Genomic DNA, 15,175 nt, shown 5'->3' with positions numbered 1-15,175 from the left:
TTAATCACTTGATACTGTTCTTGGGGCAGGTAAATACTTGACCATTGCAGCAGGGAATAGAGATGAATAGATTTTGTCAGCTACTAGAAAAAATAATTTAATTCAAATATTTATTGTGGACCAAATATTTATTTACAATGACTTGTACTTAACAACTAATTCGATTTATAAACATCATCAGGGAGTTCTACAGTTAGAAATTAGGCATTAGTTGGGCAGTTTACTCATACGGTCCTCTCTCCTACCCTTTTGCCACATAATACTTCAAATATTCTTCACACCAAAATGTATGCCATGTTCAAGGCTCATTCTTATAGTCTTTGTCCTGGTCACCTTTCCTTTTTACCCCGTCCCCAGAACTTTCGTTTGGTAAAGTTCAAGGAATGATAGCTTTGTCTTTCCCTGAAAAGATTAAAAAGGAAATATCATTGATTTATACTTTTGAATTTCTCACCAAATAAATGAAGTAGCCGGTTGGGCCAACTTAGTGTCAAAGTCTGTAACAATGAAGAGACATACTAGCTAGAAGCCAAATGGCTTCTCCAATTCCTCTACAGTAGCAGCTTTTCCCAAATCAGAAAGGGGCTTTAATAGTTACGCAGGAAGGGACGCAGTCAAGTATTTCAGGCAGAAGGTCCCTAATCTAGCTAGAGAATTAGGTCCCTTGGAGACCCTCTGCCTAAAATCTTTGTGATTTCTATCTAGGAGGTTCTTCATGAGGCTCAGCCAGGTACAGATTTGCAAGTGGGTAGTCCCACTCAGTTTTTCTCCTCCCCCATAGACATTCATAGGTAAACTAAGCCGCCTTTCCTGCTTTCAGAGATTCTGAGGCAGCCCGGTTTCTCAAATACAATCTGAAGTTTTCCTTCGGGTCCAAGTGCAGCCAATCCAAAGCTCGAAGCCAATAGAAGGAAGACAGGTTCTCAGAATCAGGCAGGCAGCGAAATTCTCGCGCAGGGAAAAGCGCCAGGCCCCGTTCTAACCAGTTACAGACGAGGACATGTTGACACGCCCCTTGAATCTACCAATCAGCATCTCGATGCTCTGTGGGCGGGGCCGACTGGACTCTACCTTTTACGTTTCTCTAGTATCCCTTTCTCCTCCCCGGCTGCCCAATTTTATTCCAGGCCGACCTTTGAAATATACTCCAAAGAGGAAAACAGCGTGTAACAGTTCCAACGTTAAGCCAGTCTGGAGGCGGGAAACAAAGCTATACACTTCTGCCTTTAAATTCTTGGAATCTAGGAGGAACAGGGACCGTGAAAGGAGGGTTCGAGGAGGTAAACTACAACTCCCAGGGGGCAGTGCGCGGACTAGGTGCGCGCGCAGAGTGACGGGCCGGGTCTTCCGCCTTCGGAAGGCTCGAGAGTCACGGGACTTCCTGAAAGGGCGCCAGTAAGTAGGCGGGAACTAGGGGGACGGGTGGGAGCACGACGGTAGCGGCGGTGACCGCTTCGTAGACTCCGGAGCTTTGTGTGTCCAACCTCCCGCTTCCCGGCCGGGGACGGCGGAGGGGGCGTGGCCCTCGGGGAGGCTGGTGGGTGTGGCGTGCGGGCGCCGGGGGACGTGTGTGACGCGTCTCCTTCCAGCTCAGCGGCGTGTGTGAGGTGTCGCGGCCCCGCCGGTGATTGGCTGTTGAGCGGCGAGTACCGGGCGGCCGTTGGTCGTCCGCAACACGGGACGAGAGCCGGGGCCGGCGGGGGGCTATGGGGCGGCAGCGGCCGGAGGAGGCGGGCGCGGGCGATCCGACGGCGGTAGCGGCGGCAGTGGTCCCCGGAGTCCTCCAGTGAAGCCTCTCCGCCCGCAGCGCCGGACGGGGGCCTCTCGGATCGGGCGGCCCGGACGCGAACCGCCGCGCGGCCGCTTCGCCGGCGCCACCACCGTTCGGACTCTCGGTCCCCTCGTCGCGCTCCTGCTCGGGCTCCTCCATCTTGGCCTCGGCAGTGGCGGCTGCCGGGAGGATGTGCCGCCTTCTGGTAGGAGGAAGAAGGAGGAGAAGATGAAGAAGTACCGGCGGGCCTTGGCCCTGGTGTCCTGCCTGTCCCTGTGCTCCCTGGTCTGGTGAGTAGCCGCGATCGCCCGGGAGTTTTCCGCGGGGATTTCAAGTCGGGGGGCGCAGGGGAGCAGCTCAGGTCATACACACTCCTCCCTCCTCTCCTCCCCTCTCCCGCCCACCCACGCACTCGGGTCGTCTGGGCGTCGTGGGGTGCGGGGTACCCGGGACCCCACCCCCACCCCAAAGAAGGGGCGGACCGACCACCCGGCGGCAGCCCGGGGTTCGGCGCTGCGCACGGTGGGTTCCCGTAGTTGACGGGGACGGTGCTGTCCCGGGCGGTGTCCAGGAGGGTGAAGTGGCACGGATTGACCCAGCCGACCCCTCCTCGGTGCCTTTCCCAGTGGGGGTGAGGGCAGGAAACAGGGCAGGGGCCCATGTGTTCCGAACCTGCGACCTGGGAAGCGGGACTCGCCCTGTAGGGCTTAGGGGCAGTGCATAAACAGTCGCCCCGCTGGACCTTTTCGTGTCCGACCTCTGGCTGCTAGAACCCCTGGGGCCGCCGCGGTTCGCGGAAACTTTGGGGGAGCTCGGTAAAGTGCTCTTTCACTCGGCTTGGCGGAGAGGACGTCTTAGTAGTTTTCTTTTTGTTGTTGTTTGCCTTTGGTAATGGTGATGGGAAGGTAAATAACTGTGTGTGGCAGGCGGCCTCAGTGCTTTATCCCGAAAAGTCAGTGGAGTCTCTGTACCTTTAAAACTCCCATTTGGGTTTGTTTTGTTTGGGGAGTAGAGAGAATCTGTAAGTCGTGGATTGCTCTCGTTGTACTGGGGAAAGCGTTCCTTCCCTTCACCCACACCCCCGAAGAATTTCTTCAGAGATACGTGACATTTAGTGTCCTAAAAGGTGGCTTTGCAGCCAAAAGGGTTTCCTTTCCTTTTTTTTTTTTTTAAATTAAAATCTAGAAGGGATGCCTTTGGTCAAGATGCATTGTTCTCATAAGCTGATAGGTTGAATTAAAACCACTTGGTACAACTTAAAGGTAATAAAACGAAATCCAGACAGGTTAAGTTTCTTACTTCTGCAAAGCACCACCAACATCATCTGTTTTATGGTTGCTTAATAGAAGTTGAGCTCACACAAGAACAATATATAAACAAAGAGGAAAGAAATACGTGTCTGTCAGGAGAGTTTTGATTGGAAGGGTGATAAAAGCTTTAGAGAACAAAAAGTTTGGCCTTCTCTTTCATGGTGAATAATTCTTTTCATAAAGTCAATGCCAGTTTTCCATCTCTTTGCTCTTTAATATTATGTGGGATACAAGTAGTGCTTGTTAGAAGAATTTACTCACTGTTTTAAATTTAAATTTTTAGGTGAAATACTGAACTCTTATATTCCTTTCCTCTCTTTGTGGGAAGCTGTGCATATATGTGTTTTCTTATCTCTCCATGGTCATCCCCATCTTTAAGCCATATTTTTTTCATCAACCTTTGCTGAAGTGCCTGATAAGGCATTGATTACACTTTTTCATTCAAGTTTAAAAAGCACCAGTAATTGTAAAGCAAGTATTAGAGTAAGATTCATTAAATTCATTTGCAAATTTAAATGAATATTGCTCCTGTTATTTTGGATGATGTCTTGCTCTCTTACCTTAAGCTAATCTTTTCTTAACTTTGTTCATTAGGAGTAGTGAGATCATGGTCTATAAAATTCTATAAAGTTTTTGACTCCCAAATTGAAAAATGAATATTGAGGGTTTTGATTGAAAAATTTAAGTTATTACATTTTGAAATTAAACTAACATAGATATTCGTTTTGTTTATTTGGTCAGTCATGTGGCTTGAACTCTGGTCCTGGGCACTGTTCTTGAGCTCTTCAACGCAAGGCTAGTGCTCTGCCACTTGAGCCACAGCACCACTTCCTATTGTTTTCCTTCAGCAAAATTATTTAAAGACATTAAAGTAGAATGTTTAGATTCTCATTCTTCGGGGAAAGTGATAAAATGACATTGGGGAAGGGGAGTGGTAAATGGTGATGTCTGGTGCTAAGGTTGCATTTTGTTCTTTTATGATTTCTTCCTTAGAAAGTTGTAGGGATGATACCAACTTAAGAGGTCCAACTTTTACTGTAATCTGGTTTGGTTTGTCACTTCCTAATATCTGCATTCCCCATTAACAGACACCTAACACCATTGTATGTTTAGTCAGGTTTGTGAAAAGGATTGTTTTATCTTTAGTATCCATATTTTTAATATTAGTTTTTGAGAGGTCCAATTGGGATTTTTTTTTTTTTGCCAGTCCTGGTGCTTGAACTCAGAGCCTGAGCACTGTCCTTGGACTTTCTCAAGGCCTACAGCTCTACCACTTGAGCAACAACACCACTTCTGGCTTTTTTTTTTTTCTCTATGTATGTGGTACTGAGGACTCAGACCCTGGTCTTTGTGCATAGGAAGCAAGTATTCTACCAGTAGGCCACGCCCCTGGTCCCCCAATTGGGAGTTTTTATTACAAAGCCGGCATTTGTGAGTGAACTCATATCCCAAAGAACTTGCAGTCCCAGTGTAGTTAGTTAATTCAGTGTTTCTAAAGGCAAAAATCACATGAGGTTGGTATGAGCAGCTAAATCTATCATAAGCCTGGTTTACAGAAACAAAGCTAGATAGAATGATTGGGGGGCTTAGGGCAGGAATTCCTTAGAGCAACAGTTTCCTAGAGAAACATGTTACATCTGAAATTTAAAGAATGATCTGTTTCACTAGTAGACCTTTTGGAACTGGGTAAAAAGTCCCGTGATCTATTAAGATGCCAAGATGATGGTGAGCATTACTTAGACCCAGTATCCGTATTTTATTCCCCACTGGCTTTGTATACATGGAATCAAATCATTGGTTCTTTGGTAAGAATAGTAGCCATATTTTGTCATAAAAATTTTTGTGTTCCATTTATTTTTTTAGATTGAATGATGTATGTTCATATTATTGTAAATTAATTCCTAAAGTTTCCCTCTATATTTTTTCTAGTATTCAGAATTTATCATCACTTTGTACTGTCATAATTATATGGATCTTGGGCCGGGAGTTTGGCCTAGTGGTTAACGTGCTTGCCTAGCATGCACGAAGACCCGGGTTCGATTCCTTGGGACCACATACATAGAAAAAAGCCGGAAGTGGTGCTGAGGCTCAAGTGGTAGAGCTCTAGCCTTGAGAAAGTCCGAGGACAGTGCTCAGGCCCTGAGCTCAAGCCCAGGACTGGCAAAAAAAAGAAAAAAAAATAATTATATGGATCTTGTCTTCTGCCTTTTTCTTTCCTGTCTAGAATACTGACTTTAGGTTATCTTCAAAGAAAAGCTAGCCTATCAATCTCATGATTCATTCTGCTTCTTTAGGCTTTTTTTTCCCCCTTCCGTACTTTAAGTGATTCTTAAATAGTACAGGACATTCTAGATAGAAATACAGTACAGAGGTAGGTATGAGCTAATACTTATTGTCAGCTATGTAGTGTCACACATGTGGTGTGTACTTTATACTTTTGAACACCTTTAATTGTTACACCAATTTTAGAAGGTAGGTATTACTGACTTCATTTTGCATTTTACAGATGAGTAAGTAGAGGAGTTAAGCAACTTGACTTAAGTTAATCAGCTATTAGGTTTTGGAACTGAGTTGAAGTCCTAGTCAGCCTGACTCATAGTAGAGACTTCTGACTACAGTGATCTTTTAACTGTAGACCAGAAGGCTTGTATTATAGATAAGATACCATCACTTACTAGATATAACTTCTTGGATATGTTACATAACTTCTTTGAACTTAGTTCTTATGATCTTCGAATGCTAAAACTGATTGATTTATCCTCTGCAGAATTGTTAAGAAAAGGAAATGAGAATACATAAGATTTTTGTAAAACAGTAAGTGTATATTATCTTTTTCATTGTAAAATAATTTGTGAACGTTTTTCTCATTCTTATTGTTCAGATGTTAAGAACATGAACATTGAAAAACCAATGATAGAATGACCAGTTCATCTTCCTTTTACACTGAAGCTATCCTATTTCAAGAACCTCTGTGTTTTCTATTGCTACTGTAACAAATTACTATAAACTTAATGACTTAGAACATACTTTTATTATATTACGAGTTCTAGGGTCAGAAGTCTAAAATCAGTCTCATGGATCCAAAATTAAGATGTTAATGTGGCTGGTTTTCCTGAGGCTTGGAGGGGAGAATTCCATTTCGACTTTTCTAGAGCTTTTCTGAATTCTTGGTCTCTTTCTTTACATCAGAGTTTCTTACTTCAGTACTCGTCATCAGTGTCTGATCTTTCTGGTTTTCCCTCCCTAAGTACTCTGATGATTATATGGGGTTCACTTACAAGATAACCTCCCTGTCTCAAAGCCTTAATTTACTGAGATCCACAAAGTTTCTTTTACTATGTAAATTTCAATACAATATTGGAGAGGCAGAACTCTTGGCAGAGTGGAGTGGGGCAGCTGTTTTTCACCTTCGATACCTCTCAGCCTTGGGTTAACTGGTAAGGTTGAGCACTACTCTAAAGAAAAGAGACTTAATCCATGTCTTAAATAGTAGATATTCTAAGTGTGGCTTCTAATTAATAAAACTTTACTCATGCACTTTAAATATATGGCTAATTGTTGATCAGTTATATGTATGTGTCAGTATACATTATTATATTAGTATAGTTCATAAATTATGAATATGTCTAAGAAAGATGAAAAAGAAAATATTATTTTGTTAGTAGTATCTTTTGCTTAAAGCAGCAATAATTTTTAGTGGGAGCTATGTGAGTTGATTTCTTAGATTATTTTATGTTGTAATATAGATGAGGAATAGTTTGTCATTTCTTTTACTGGCTCATGCTTGTATTTTTTAAAAAAATTTGCAGTCTTCGTGGAATTTCTTTTAACTACTTCTCCATATTGTGTCAGTTTAGTTATAGCTAATTAATACCTCAATCTATATTAACTGAGGTATTACTGCTTGGGGAGCTTCCACTTTTTTCTTAGATTTTTATCTAGTTACTGCAGTTTATCATGTGTGCACAGCTGACTTTCCAGTATGTTATGTTAATCTTGGTAAATTTTAATTTTTTTTTTTTAGACTACACAAATCTTTTTACTTTGCACCCCAAAGGATCATCTTGGATAAGCTAATATTTACACTAATGGGAAGCATTTGATATTAACCAGTTCTGATTAATTTGGCACATATAATAAAAGGATTATGAAGGAATACCAAAGAAAGAATTTATATTTCAGAAAATTTTATCCAGTACCTCTCACTCATTGCATGACCTGGGATAACTTTTTTTTTTTCCCTCATCTGTAAATGGTTTTTAGCATGGAGAGTTCAAGATGGGAGAATAGTATTTTTGGCAGTGTAGAATAATAGAGAGAGGGGGATGATAGCTAGAGCTAGTCTTAAGGGATTTGCTGATCAACTGATTTTATAAGCTGGTAGAGAATGCACAAGAGATGTAGTTTAAATAAAAGAACAAGAGAATGAATTCAGAATGCCATGCAGAATAGAATTACTGGAGGGGACAGATTTTGGAGGCAGGGTCATCTTGTGTGGTCACAGAAGGAGAGAGTTGACAAATGTCTGAATCAAGGTGTTGACATTTTTATCTTAGAAATATTTTAGCCCAGTTTTCATTAACTAAGAGGTTTCTTTTCTGGTTTGTGATTGTCTCTCTGTATTCCTCATTTTGCTTTTTTTCTGTAATTTTGCTAGATTCTTATTCTTTTCTTAATTTGCATGAACACCACAAAAATATATATGCTTTTTTAAAATTGTATTTTATTGTTGGGATAATGTATAGAGAGATTACAGTTACATTTGTCAGGTAGTGGATGCATTACTTCTCGAACCTTGATACCCCTATATATGCTGTTTTTCCTTTTTTGAGGTAATGAAAAGAAAAATTGAATTCTTTTCTGTCATTTTGAAAGATACTGTTTTCTGCATCTACTTAAAGTGTTTAAACTTACTTTCTGAATAAAACAGTAAGTATTCAAAGTAAAAAAAATAATCTATTAAGCCTTTTTTAAATCACTTGATGACTTTTTCCTCTTCCTCCCTCCCTCCCTCCCTCCCTCCCTCCCTCCCCTCCCTTCTTCCTTCCTTCCTCCCTTGTGGAAATTAATATGAAAGACCTTAGGAAAATGTTTATCTTTACATGTACATTCCAAATGAAGTGATGGGTCATTCTGAGCCTTGTCAGATGAAGCCAGGTTGCCTGAATAGAAAAGGGTTGTGAAAGAAGATGTGACATATTTGTGTAAAATTTGAGAACATGTGTCCCCAAAGAGTGACAAATAAATGTTTGATTATCTGTAATAGCTGATGTGCTTCAATAGCTGATGTACTACCTGGTTAGGTTATTAAACATTTGAATATATCTGAATGGAATGGGTAAGGGTTTGGCAGACCGCAAGAAAGGACAAAAGATAATTAGCATTTACCTTTGAGCGTTATTTCATTTTTTTCTTTTTGATTGGTCATTTTTTGTAAGTTATTCTGTTACTTCTCAGTAAAGAAATGTTTCAGGGCTTATAATAGATTTGCTTTTCAACACTAATCTAAAGAAAGAATATTCCAAATGTCCCAGTAAAATAGGAAATTGATTATAAGAATTTTCAGTATATGTAAGCTAATCCCTTGAGATACATTTGTTATATAAATAAGAAAGAAATTTTAAAAGTTTGGAGTTTTTTTTTTTGTTTTTTGTTTTTTGTTTTTTTTTGCCATGTGGCTTGGACTCTGGGCCTGGGTACTGTCCCTGGGCTCTTCATCTCAAGGCTATCCTCCTACCCCTGGGCTTGGGCATTATCCTTGTTCTCTTCAACTCAAGGCTAAAACCCTACACCTTGAGCCACAGTGTCACGTCTGGTTTTCTAGTTGTTAATTGGAGGTAAGAGTCTCGAGGTTTTTGATGCTTAGGCTGGCTTTGAACCAAGATCCTCAGATATCAGCCTCCTGCATAGTTAGGATTACAAATGTGAGTCGCTGCGCTTGGCTGGAGTTTTTTGTTTTGTTTTGTTTTTGTTTTATAACTGATTTCTTCCGCCACTCCTCTCTTTCTCCTTCAATCTCTTTTTTTTTTTCATGTTGTTGGAGATTGAATCCAGGCCCTTTACGTGCTGAGCAAGTGCTCTACAACTAATCTATATCCTGCAGCCCTAGGACTTTATTATTATAATGAATTTCTAGTGAAAATGATTATATATTTTACATAAAACGTGCATCTAATAAAAAATATTTTATTACAAAATATTTTATGCCACTTAAGCAGTTCATTGTACTAATTATATTACAGTATCTATAATTTGTTGGGAAAATACATAAACTATATACAATGATGTCTTACTAAGTTTTATTTTGTAAATTTTTATTCATTCCTGAGTGTTAGTTTAGAAATAAGGATATAAATTCATTTTAAATATTTGGTTACCCACATGTATTGGGTATTATGAGAGATATAGGAGAATTATGGGACCTGTGCATTGTATTCAAGCTGTCATACTACAGACACCTGTGTTATAGTAGTGGAAAGAATATAAACCAGTATTTTGAAATCTTTTTTTTTTTTCCCTATTAGGGAGCATTATTTTTTACTTCTTATTTTTACTTTTTTGCTGGTCTTGGGATTTGAACCCTGGGCCTTGGCATTGTCCCTGAGCTTCTTAGATTGAACATTTATTGAATGCTAATTTTCTCTTGTAAATATTTTATATGCATTTACCCATTTTATTCTCACTGTGGTTCTTTTGAGATAGACACCCCCTTTGACCTTCATTTAATGCTAAAGATAAACACACAGAAGTTAACATATTAGTCCAAGTTTTCACAGCTTGTCAGGGACAGAAACAGAATCTAAAATAGTCTTGACGTTTTAGCCTATGCTAATCAATATTCTGCCTGTACTCTACTGCCTAGGTGGCTCACTTTTTCTCTTAGTATAAATTTTTATATCTGAGAATGGAGGTACTTGGATTGGCTTAGAAAGAATAAATAGGAAAATCATACTGATGAAAACCTTAAAAGAAGTACACATGCCTAGGATTCTTAACTTGTATTTATCTTATGACTTAGCAAGATGGTGGGGTTGATTTTTGTTTCAATATAAATAATATTACTTGATTAAATGAATCAAGTTTTTATGCTTAATGCCTAATGAGTGACAATTTTAAAAAAGAAGAGTAGGTAGTATAGTAGTTGTTTAAAAGAAGGATATTTGGCTTAGGAAAGTTACTTGTATGGCTCATTAAACTCTCCTCATGTGGGAGCATATGCTTCATAAGCATTAATAGTGTTAATGCTTCTAATATGAATAATGGCTGTATTTGTGTGTGTGTGTGTGTGTGTGTGTGTCTGTGTCTGTGTCTGTGTCTGTGTCTGTCTCTGTCTGTCTGTCCCCGCCTACAGTGGGCAGGAGACAGTTGTTAAGGGAAGGAGATCCTCTGAGTAGAGCTGTAATATTCTTGATATGGGTGAAAATGGAAACCAGTAAATAGATCTGAGGAAGAAGCAAGAGACATGTTTTTGAGAGCCATCTAGAGAATTGGCACTTTGGGAATCTGTCATTATTGTGCCAGATAAATTTCACTTACAGGAACAAATACCTAAAAGAAGTTGGAATGACCAAAAATTATCATAACAAAGATTTGACTGTTGAGGAAGGTACATTAACAGAACAATTTTTGTGGAAGTAAATGATCTGGTTTGGTGATAGGTTGACAAATTGGCAATATAGTGTAGTAATTATAACATTGGGGTAAGCTCTTGTTCAATACCTGTTTATGGTTTTCTTTTTTTTTTTTGCTATCCATTTTGATATCAAGAGATATTCATGCATCTTCCACAGGATTCTAGCAGACAAAATAATGATTTCTTTTAGCATCCTGTAATTGAGAACAAGTTCTAGAATTTACAGTGATCAATTTGTGAAATAAGTTCAGAGAGAGAAGAAAGTGATTGTGTGTACGCATGTGTGTGCATGTATACCTGAGACACACAGAGAGACAGAGAGAGATTTGTTTAGTAAAAAGAATGGTAATATTCAAAAAAAGAAATGGAAGAGTTGGCAAAGGATTTATAAGGATCTGTTAGTGGGAAGAGAATAGAATATCCAAGCAAGATGCCTGTACAGGCACTGAAGTGCAGATCTGAATGCGGATAAGATTTTGAAGTTGTCTTCCTTGTGCAATCAGTTTTTAAACAGAATGTTTGTTTTGAAACAGTATTGATGTGTTGCAGATAAACAGAATAAAGAAAGGTACTCAGTAAAGTAACACTTTGAAAAAAAAAAGGAAACTGGAAACAAAGATGGAAAGAGCATTAAAGGAGGTCATTGAAATGGTTAACAGTATAAAATAGCTTAGATAAGGGTGAGTTGAAGAGCTTGGAAACTGAGAGAAGACTGTTTTTAAAAGAGAGGTGATTCATAAACTTTGGAAGTAGAAGTACATTTGGAGAGCTGGTAGCTGTGAATTCTCACACATTTGTTTGATAGCCAGAAGAGATTAAAAAAAATGTTTTAAAAAGAATGGTTAGAATAGCCTCATACTAAGTTTTTAAAAAAAAAATATATTTCCTTTAAAAGCTTTTTTCTCCTGAATGATCCAAGCTTGAAGTCTACCCCAAACATACTTTCACTGTTGTGTGTGTGTGTGTGTGTGTGTGTGTATATATATGTATATATATATATAATATATATATATATATATATACACAAACTTTTCCTTTTCATGAGGATGGCTTGCTTGGTACTACTTTATTTGGGGACTGTCTTTCAAGTTTTGAATTGAAAATAAATGTAGCAAAAAATGTTACAACTTGAGTTTTATATACTGAATATGCTTCAAATTATTTCTTAAAATATAGTATAAGCATAGACTGTATTTTCAGCGCCTTTTAGGGTTTAATTGTATTGGCCATATATTTTTATAATGTCCACTGGAGTTTGTTACTTTTTTTTTTTTTTTTTTTTGCCAGCCCTAGGCTTGAGCTCAGGGCCTGAGCACTGTCCTTGGACTTTCTCAAGGCTAGAGTTCTACCACTTGAGCCACAGCATCACTTCCTGGGTCTTTGTGCATGCTAGGCAAGCACTCTAACACTAGGCCAAACTCCTGGCCTATTACTTTTTTTAAACCATAATTTTAATAATAGGTTAAGATATAAAAACAGGACAAACATATATTGCTCAATAAATACTTTCCCATGTTGGGTAGTTGAAATTACATGCCAATTTAATGAGAGAATTTGATATATAGGATAGTTCAGCAAGACTGAAACCAGTCTTACAGAAACTAGAAGCCAAGATCAGTTTTACACCAAAGTAAATATTACATAAAGTTCATAAGTAGTAAATTCAGAGATTTCATTGGAAGCAAGCGCTTTAGAACATGGGACTCTTATCAGTTTTATATGATTCAGCTCACAACTGCTAAGGTAACCGAATAGAATAAAAAGAAAAACGAGAAAGTAGCAATGTGCTGTTGCTTAGTAAATAGATAGACGACGCAGATGAAAAATGAGATTAAAAAAAAATGTCAGTGGTTTGTGATCGTAATGTTAGCTTCTCAGGAGTCTGAGATCTGGAGGATGGTGGGTTAAGGTCACCCTGAGCAGAAAGGTCTGTCTTCAAAATAACCAGTATAAAATGGAGCTTTTTGTCCTCTGTCATTGGACACGTAAGAATTGAGGGCAAAGAAATGTGAATTTGGAGAAATCTAAGACCAGCTTGCTCTCCACAGGCTCAAGATCAACCATATTACATAGAAAAAAAATACAGCTGAAGTTTGGCCCAAGTGGTAGACTGCCAGCTGAGCGAACATGAGGCCCTGAGTTTGTGTCTGAGTACTGTAAAAATCAAAACAAAACAGAAAAGCCCCAACTGGATCCTAGATTAAGAAAAATATCTTTCTTTCCTAAAACATTATGAGACAAATAAAGGATACCTATTGAACAAAGGTATTGGAAACCCAGTTATTATTTGTTTTCATTTTCTTACCATTTTTGTCCATAGTGGCTTTGACATCCATATTTTTCACCTGTTTCTCACAAATCCATCAATACTTAATAGAATTTCCAGACTTTTGTCAAAAAATCGCTGGCATTATATTTCTGTAATAATAAGATCTGAATTTAGTTTTAAGAAACAAACCCTCTCTTCCCCTCCCCTTTCTTCCCCTCCCCCTCTTTCCCCCCTCCTCTTTTCTGCCAATCCCAGGGCTTGAACTCAAGACCTGGGCACTGTCCTTGAGCTTTCTCAAAGCTAGTGCTCTACCAGTTGAGTCACAGCACCACTTTCAGCGTTTTCTATGTATGTGGTACCAAGGAATTGAACCCAGGGCTTTATGCATGCTAGGCAAGTACTCTACCACTAGGCCACACTCCAGGACTTATTATGTTTCTTATAAGTATGTTAGGATGGGAACTTATTTTTATGGCCTGAAATTCTTGCTCATAATTGGGACTATGCTTTCTTAATTTCTTCTTTTTCTTGTTTTGTTGTCATTGCTGGTGGTAGGCTTCCCAGTTGGCACGTATGTTGTAAAGAGAGTTCTTCAGCTTCAGCATCATATTACTCTCAAGATGACAATTGTGCATTAGAAAATGAAGATGTACAATTCCAGATAAAGGTACTTTAAATAATGTAGACATTGTAATTTGTATGTCAGCCTTTGAAAAAGTATACTAAAACATTTGGAATGAAAGTAATAGTCTATGCTATAATTTTTGGTGGATATTTATATTTTTCTTGTGATACCAAAAGGTGTTTACTTATATAATTATGACAGCTTAGAAATACTACTCATTCTTATTGCTTATATTTAGAATTTTGCTAACATCTTGAGTCTGTAGATGAGAGAAAATAATGCATTTTAAAGAAATAAATATTGCTCTTTTTAAAATATTCTAAATACTTAAAATATGGTTGAAGAAAAGTTCCTCTTACAAGTTACACAGAACTGATTACTATAAGCAGATTTGCAGCTGGTAGCTTTGTAGTTTGTTATGTATAATTAAATACAGTGAATAGATAGAACCTCCAAAGTTTAACAGTCTCTACGTTGTTATTTTACCATTTTAAATAATGCAAGATGAAAAACAACTACATTTGGTTGTTGTTTAAGACTTCAGTTTATTTATTTTAAAATATGTAAATATTTATATGACTATTGGGGAAAATATTCAGATCTTTTTCTGTGGATATAGATCCACGTTTATATATATACACAAATTAATATTCTCAGTTCCATTAAAATGTCACAAAACTGTTGTAATCTTGCTTTTTTTTTTTTTTTTTTTTTTTGCGCCAGTCCTGGGGGCTTGAGCTCAGGGCCTGAGCACTGTCCTTGGACTTTCTCAAGGCTAGAGCTCTGCCACTTGAGTCTCAGCACCACTTCCCGCTTTTTTTCTATGTATGTGGTACCGAGGGATCGAACCCAGGTTTTCATGCATGCTAGGCAAGCATTCAACCACTAGGCCAAACTCCTGGCCCTCTTGCAATACTTTTAATATCCCCTTTTCATATTGATATGTTCATACTTGCTTCATTTTTATTTTATTTTGTATATGTACTATGATTTATTGTTTCTTTAGTGATGGATTTTTTTCATTTTCTCCTATTAAAGAGGGCATATATACATAACATATATGTGTAGTACACCTGTGTATAAGCATATACATTTGCATGCTTGGTGTGTTTTGGGATGATCTGTAGAGTGGATTATTATTCTTTTAATCTGGTTCTAGGCTTAAACTCAGGATTCTGTTTTCACACTCAGCTTTTCTGCTCAAAGTTGACATTCTACTATATGAGCCATGCCTCCACTTCTAGTTTTTTGCTGGTTAGTGGGAGGTAAGAGTCTCTAGGAAATAGCAATCCTCAGATCTCAGTCTTCTGAATGACTAGGGTTGTGAGCCACTGGTGCTGGTTGGATTGAATGTTTTATTTAAATTGAATATCATTTTAGGGTAAATCATGTTAAATTTCTAAGGGTTGCTAACTCTTTCTCAAAAAAACTAATTTCTGTACAACTTCAGTCTGTTCACTTTGATAAGTTCTCTAAAGACCAAATGTAAAAATGAATTTAAACAAAAGCATTAAATGGAGAAAAGATTCTTCTAATAAACATTTGAATACCTCCTATGTACTACCTA

At 38.4% G+C, this 15,175-nt stretch overlaps 1 protein-coding gene and 1 non-coding gene across 9 annotated transcripts in view; both read left to right on the top strand.

Moving 5' to 3' along the window:
* Positions 1-1,704: 1,704 nt before the first annotated feature.
* Suco (SUN domain containing ossification factor) overlaps positions 1,705-15,175 on the top strand; it is an 89,730-nt gene continuing 76,259 nt past the window's right edge. For 4 of the 8 annotated variants that reach the window (XR_016536834.1, XR_016536833.1, XM_090340423.1 and 1 more), the window contains exons 1-2: positions 1,914-2,061; positions 13,539-13,650. Coding sequence is in view for 4 of the 8 variants with exons in the window: in XM_090340423.1 (XP_090196549.1) it covers positions 2,000-2,061; positions 13,539-13,650 (174 nt within the window). In the remaining 4 variants the exon portion in view is untranslated. Of the gene's footprint in view, positions 2,062-13,538; positions 13,651-15,175 lie in introns of all 8 variants that reach the window. The other 4 variants (XM_090340427.1, XM_090340426.1, XR_016536835.1 and 1 more) reach the window with 2 other exon arrangements.
* On the top strand, positions 12,658-12,787 carry LOC150057768 (small nucleolar RNA SNORA38). Its single transcript, XR_016536915.1, has one exon. It is a non-coding gene; the product is annotated as a small nucleolar RNA SNORA38 (small nucleolar RNA).

This window comes from Megascapheus bottae, chromosome 10 (assembly GCF_031878675.1).
Source record: "Megascapheus bottae isolate mThoBot1 chromosome 10, mThoBot2.hap1, whole genome shotgun sequence".
Taxonomy (NCBI): Eukaryota; Metazoa; Chordata; class Mammalia; order Rodentia; family Geomyidae; genus Megascapheus; species Megascapheus bottae.
Note: the sequence above shows the minus strand (reverse complement) of the source record. Positions and strands in the feature narration are given on the sequence as shown.